General features: G+C 57.0%; 1 protein-coding gene across 4 annotated transcripts in view; it reads right to left on the bottom strand.

The window, feature by feature from the left end:
* DEF8 (differentially expressed in FDCP 8 homolog) overlaps positions 1 to 4942 on the bottom strand; it is a 25587-nt gene that overhangs the window by 3329 nt on the left and 17316 nt on the right. For all 4 annotated transcript variants that reach the window (XM_032284785.1, XM_032284782.1, XM_032284783.1 and 1 more), the window contains exons 5-9: positions 4526 to 4667; positions 2902 to 3066; positions 2149 to 2276; positions 1863 to 1976; positions 568 to 648 (exon numbers count right to left, since the gene is read on the bottom strand). In XM_032284785.1, coding sequence (XP_032140676.1) covers positions 568 to 648; positions 1863 to 1976; positions 2149 to 2276; positions 2902 to 3066; positions 4526 to 4667 — 630 coding nt within the window. The remainder of the gene's footprint in view (positions 1 to 567; positions 649 to 1862; positions 1977 to 2148; positions 2277 to 2901; positions 3067 to 4525; positions 4668 to 4942) is intronic.

Here is a 4942-nt window from a genome sequence, read left to right as displayed (position 1 = left end):
CCCGTGTAGACCCCGCCCTCCACTCCCAATGCAGCCCTCCAGCCACATTGCACCCCCCCACCCGTGTAGCCACCCCACCTCCTCTCTCAATTCAGCCCCTTCCAGCCACACTGCACCCCTCATTCCCCACCCTTCCTGCTCTGCCTTGTCCACAGGGCTCACCACCCCAACACATGACTTATTTTTCGTGTCTTCCCTACTTGAAAGGCACTGTAAGGGCAAGGACTCCTGCCTATTTTGTTCACTGTTCGCAGAATCTAGACCAGCTGTATCTGTTGAAGAAATGATGAGATGAACCTTGAAAACTGTGCTTTGTGGTGAATCTGCCTGAGGAGGGTGGGGCTCCACCCCCATGGAGATTCACATAAAGGCTGCAGGGCCTCCCAAACTGAACGACTTGGAGAACTCCTCTGTGGGCAGAATACCTGTTTGCTTTGCTCCCTGGGACTGTGCTTAGGAGACCCTCTGCTAAGGCTACAGCATGCACAAGCTGGAAAAACCCTGAGCCCCAGCTGCCTCGCCGTCCTAGCCGTTCCCCTCCAGGGCCAGTCCCGCCGTCAGTCTGACCTGCAGCAGCAGACGAGCCTCCATGGCCTCCCTGCAGGTGAGGAAGTACGGCTTCATGAGCAGGATGTCCTGGCGCAGCTTCTGCAGACAAGGCGGGAGTGGGTGGGATTCCTCAGCCAGGACGCAGGGCTGGCCCAGCATGGGCCTCACAGCAAGCCCAGCTCACAGGCAGCTTGCCTCATGCCTGAGGGTCGGTTCCCCAGGAGGGACCCAGAGTTGAGGGCTGCAGCGAAGCACACGTTCAAACCACAGCTCCCGGGCCGGGCAGGACCTTGAGGCTCACTGACCCTTCCCTCCCCTCACCCGGCCCCACGGGCACACAACTGCCTAGGAGCCAGCAGCCTCAGGAACCACAAGCCAAACTTCCAGAGAAATCCCAGCTCCCGCCCCAGCCCTGGCCTTGGCAACTCAATCTGCGGCCACAGTCTCCTCCTGGTAAAACAGGACCCGGTGCCTTTCACCACCTCACAGGAGACTCGGTCACGTGCCGCCTGCCGGGACCGCAACTCCCATCTGCCCTCGGCTCCCACCCTAACTCCTCCCTCACTGCCAGCTAAGAGACGGGCCACCAGCCACGCACAGCCACAGAGCCCTTGAAAGTGGCTGCTGAGCCGTGAGATGGCCGTAAGCAGAGAATACACACTGCAGACAAAGGCATGGCGCAGAAAGAAAAGGGACATAAAATATCGGATTTCATGTTGAAATAGTATTCTGGATATATTGGGCTAAACAAAATACATTTTTTAAAATAACCTCACTTGTTTCTTTTCACTTTTTTTTTGAGATAGAGGTTCGCTCATGTTGCCCCGGCTGGAGTGCAGTGGGGCGATCTCGGCTCACTGCAACCTCTGCCTCCCGGGTTCAAGCAGTTCTCCTGCCTCAGCCTCCCATGTATCTGGGATCACAGGCACGTGCCACCACACCCAGCTAATTTTGTATTTTCACCATGTTGGTCAGGCTGGTCTCGAACACCTGACCTCAGGTGATCCACCCGCCTCTGCCTCCCAAAGTGCTGGGATGACAGGCGAGAGCCACTGAGCCCGGTTCTTTTTACTTTTTTAACATGGCTATTAGAAAATTTCATATTGCATTCATGCCTGGCGTAAGATTACTACTGCACACAGCTCCAGCACCTTCACAAAGGGCAGCCATGGCACCCAGATCACCCTAAGCAGGCGGCCTCCCTCCTCTGCTCAGAACCTCCCACAGCCCAGAGGAGAAGAGGGTGCTGGCCCAGCCCTAGGGCCCATCGGACACAGCGCTCCTGCCTCCCACTTCCAGGGCCCCAGCCTCACGCGAATCTCCACCAGCTCCTCCACGTAGTTGAACAGCAGCGGGTTGATCTCACGGAGCCTGAGCACGGGCCGAGACACCATCAGCGCCAGGTAGCGCATGCTGCAGCGGGATACCTGCGGGCAAGGCCGGGTGGCGCCTCGAACACCCGCCCAGGGCGCGTGCACCAGCGACACCCGCTCTCGGCCCCCGCAGCCAGTGACACCCACCGGGGGCACACGGGCTCCACACCCCACTGCCCTTCCTGCTCTCCTCTCCAGGGCGATGCCCCCACCTTCCAACCCCTACCTTTCGAGGCTCGAAGTCCCAGTTGTGCACCACGCGTGCGGGGATGACGGCCAAGTCGTTCCAGTGGCAGTGGCTGCAGTAGTACTGGCCGGTGTAGTCACACTGCCTGGCCTCGCTGGGCACACCCCCTGCAGGGGGCAGGGCCATCACCCAGTCAGAGGGGTGGGGAGGGTCCCTGCCTCACCAGAGCCCCCCGCGGCTTCCCAGCCTCACAGTCTGTCCTCCCATGGGCCACAGCCCTCAGGCAGACAGCCAGCCAGGCCAAGGGCTCCCTCCTGACTCACCCTATCCTCAGGTGGTCCCAGCGTCTTACTGCCCTGTTTTCTGATCAGTAAAGGGAGGTACAAACAGGGCCCCACTGTAGGGCTGTGTGGGGACTTGATGAATTAGCACCAGCAACTCTCCAGAAAGAAGAGCTGGTGCACACATGTGCGTGACAACCGTGTCATCTTCCCAGTCCCTGTGGATGAGGCTTTCTGTGACAAAAGGCTGCCCAGGGAGGCAGAGGCCAGGTCCCAGCCCTGCAGGTACTCCTCGGGGACCTGGGGGAGTCACAGGACCGCTGGAACCTCAGTCTGCTTCAGTGAGAAAGAATGCCAGCAGCAGGCCCGTGGGTCACTTTCCAAGGATAACAAGCAGGGATTGCCTCAGGGCCTCACTCCGCTGTCTGACTGATGGGTCCTCACACACCTGCACACCCAGCTCCCCTGCCAGGAACAGCTCCCTCACCCTCTTGTCTCCCGCCACACTCACGCAGAGAGATGGGCACCCGGCACTCAGCACAGCGGTAATCCTGGCTGTCCAGCCCGGTCTCGGGGCAGATGTTCAGTTCATATTCAGCTTGGTGGCTGACTTTGGAGCTCACACAGGGCTTGGAGATGAGGTTCAAGCACTTGCTGTGACAGCGGTAATAACACCCTAGGGTGGCCGGACACACACTTCTCAGAAGTAGGAAGGGTGCACCTGTAGCCCAGGCCACCCTCAGTCGCCCTGCCCCCTTCCCATGGGTTCCATTCCGAGGCCCAGATCAATTTAAGACCTCCTGTCACCAAGGGAAGCCTTAGAACCTCAAAGGTGCTCTTGCCCCTGGCCCCTGAGCCTTGCCCCAAAGGTGGCCCAGATTTGGTCCCTCAGCTTGACTCACATGTCTGGGGTCAACCTGCCACTCCCACCCCAGACCCAGTGTGTCCAAATGGAATGAAAAGAACTCCCACCCTGCCCTCCCAAGCCCCTCGGCTTCCCATCCTGGTTTCAGCGGCTCCAACCTTTAAACATCATGAGTTACCCTGACCCCTATCTCTCTGGGTTTTTTGTACTTTTTAAGAGACAGGGTCTTGCTCTGTCACCCAGGGCGGAATGCAATAGTGCAATCACAGCTTACTGCAGCATCAAGCTCCAGCAGCAATAACACCTAGGGTGTTATTACCTCCCATCCGAGCATCTAAAAGCCCTAGTATTACAGGTGTGCGTCACCACACCCAGCCAGACTCTGTTCTCATCTGCCACCCTCCGTTCCCAAACCTTCAGCGGGCACCCGAGGGAGCTGCCTCTCACTCCCACCACCTGCCTCCCTCTTCAGTCCTTGCTCAACCAGCAGCCAGAGTGACCCTATTAAAGCCCAAGGACGTCCAGCTCCCACCTGTGGCCCCACTGCACTTAAAGAAAAGCCCCAACCACCTGAGCCCACCTCCCCCAGACACAGAGGTGCCGCCACACACGGCCCTCTGCTCTGCCTTAAATGCCCTGGACTGTGGGAAGAAAGCTGCCCAGGTGCCAAGGCAAGAGACTGAAGGCACGATCTGTCCCAGCATAATGAATAACTGACTGCTTAGCTATAGCAACGATATATTTACTGATTACTTATAGAAATGACACTGAATAGATATTAGATTCAATCACATGATCAATTACATAATAGTATTACATCATTATTCTCTATTAATCTCTGCTCTGGTGTGGGAACATTTTAGTCTTATAGTATAGACATAATCGGGTGAAATATAATTCAGAACTGAAGGGACACTGTGAGAAGTGATCAGGCTCCCTAGGCTCCCTGACCTTCAAGTTTTTGCCTCAAAGTCAGGTAATACGGTGACATTCTGCCCCAAACGCGCACACAATCTACCCTAACATCTGCCATTTCCTTTCCCTTTTTCTCCACTGTAATGACTGACACACCATGTAATTCACTAGTGTAATTTCCCATCCAGAACAACGCTGTCCAGGGTAGACAGTACAACTGAGGAAATGCATATTTAATTAATTTAACTTTGAGTGGCCCTGTGTGGCGGGTGGCCGCCACGCTGGACAGTGGGCCTGGAGGACGCAGGAGCTTGGGCCTCTCGCATCCCTCCCTCCTCATCTGGTCGCGGCCCACCTGTGCAGGTGTACCAGGTCTGAATGAGCCCCCAGATGATGGTGTTGCACTTGTCACAGGTCTGCTTGACACTCTTGCTCTTCTCCTTGTAGAAGCGGTGCTCCAGGAGCACTCTGATGTTTGGCTCATCCTCGTTGGGGTCCTGCAGACAGCGGGTCAGGGAGGGTCACGGGCGAGCTGGGCTGAAGCTCCTTTCCCTTTGCACTAGGCCCTCAACTGACTCCTTCCAGGCACCACGTATAGTGGAGACTGTGAGTGTCAGCACAATGCCACGCCCCTTTTCCCCTTTCACAGTAAACAATGATCAGCGGGGGAAGGCCCGCTACCTTTCCCAGCATCCCTTGCAGCAAGGTGCTGTGTAGGACTGCACAGGGCCACGGGCATGTGAGTGGGAGCCATGCAGCCTCTCTGGGCCAC

The sequence above is a fragment of the Sapajus apella genome, unplaced genomic scaffold (assembly GCF_009761245.1).
Source record: "Sapajus apella isolate SASKATOON/1434 unplaced genomic scaffold, GSC_monkey_1.0 scaffold15, whole genome shotgun sequence".
In the NCBI taxonomy this organism is placed as follows: Eukaryota; Metazoa; Chordata; class Mammalia; order Primates; family Cebidae; genus Sapajus; species Sapajus apella.
The sequence above is the reverse complement of the archived record's forward strand: the minus strand, read 5'-3'. Positions and strand labels throughout refer to the sequence as shown.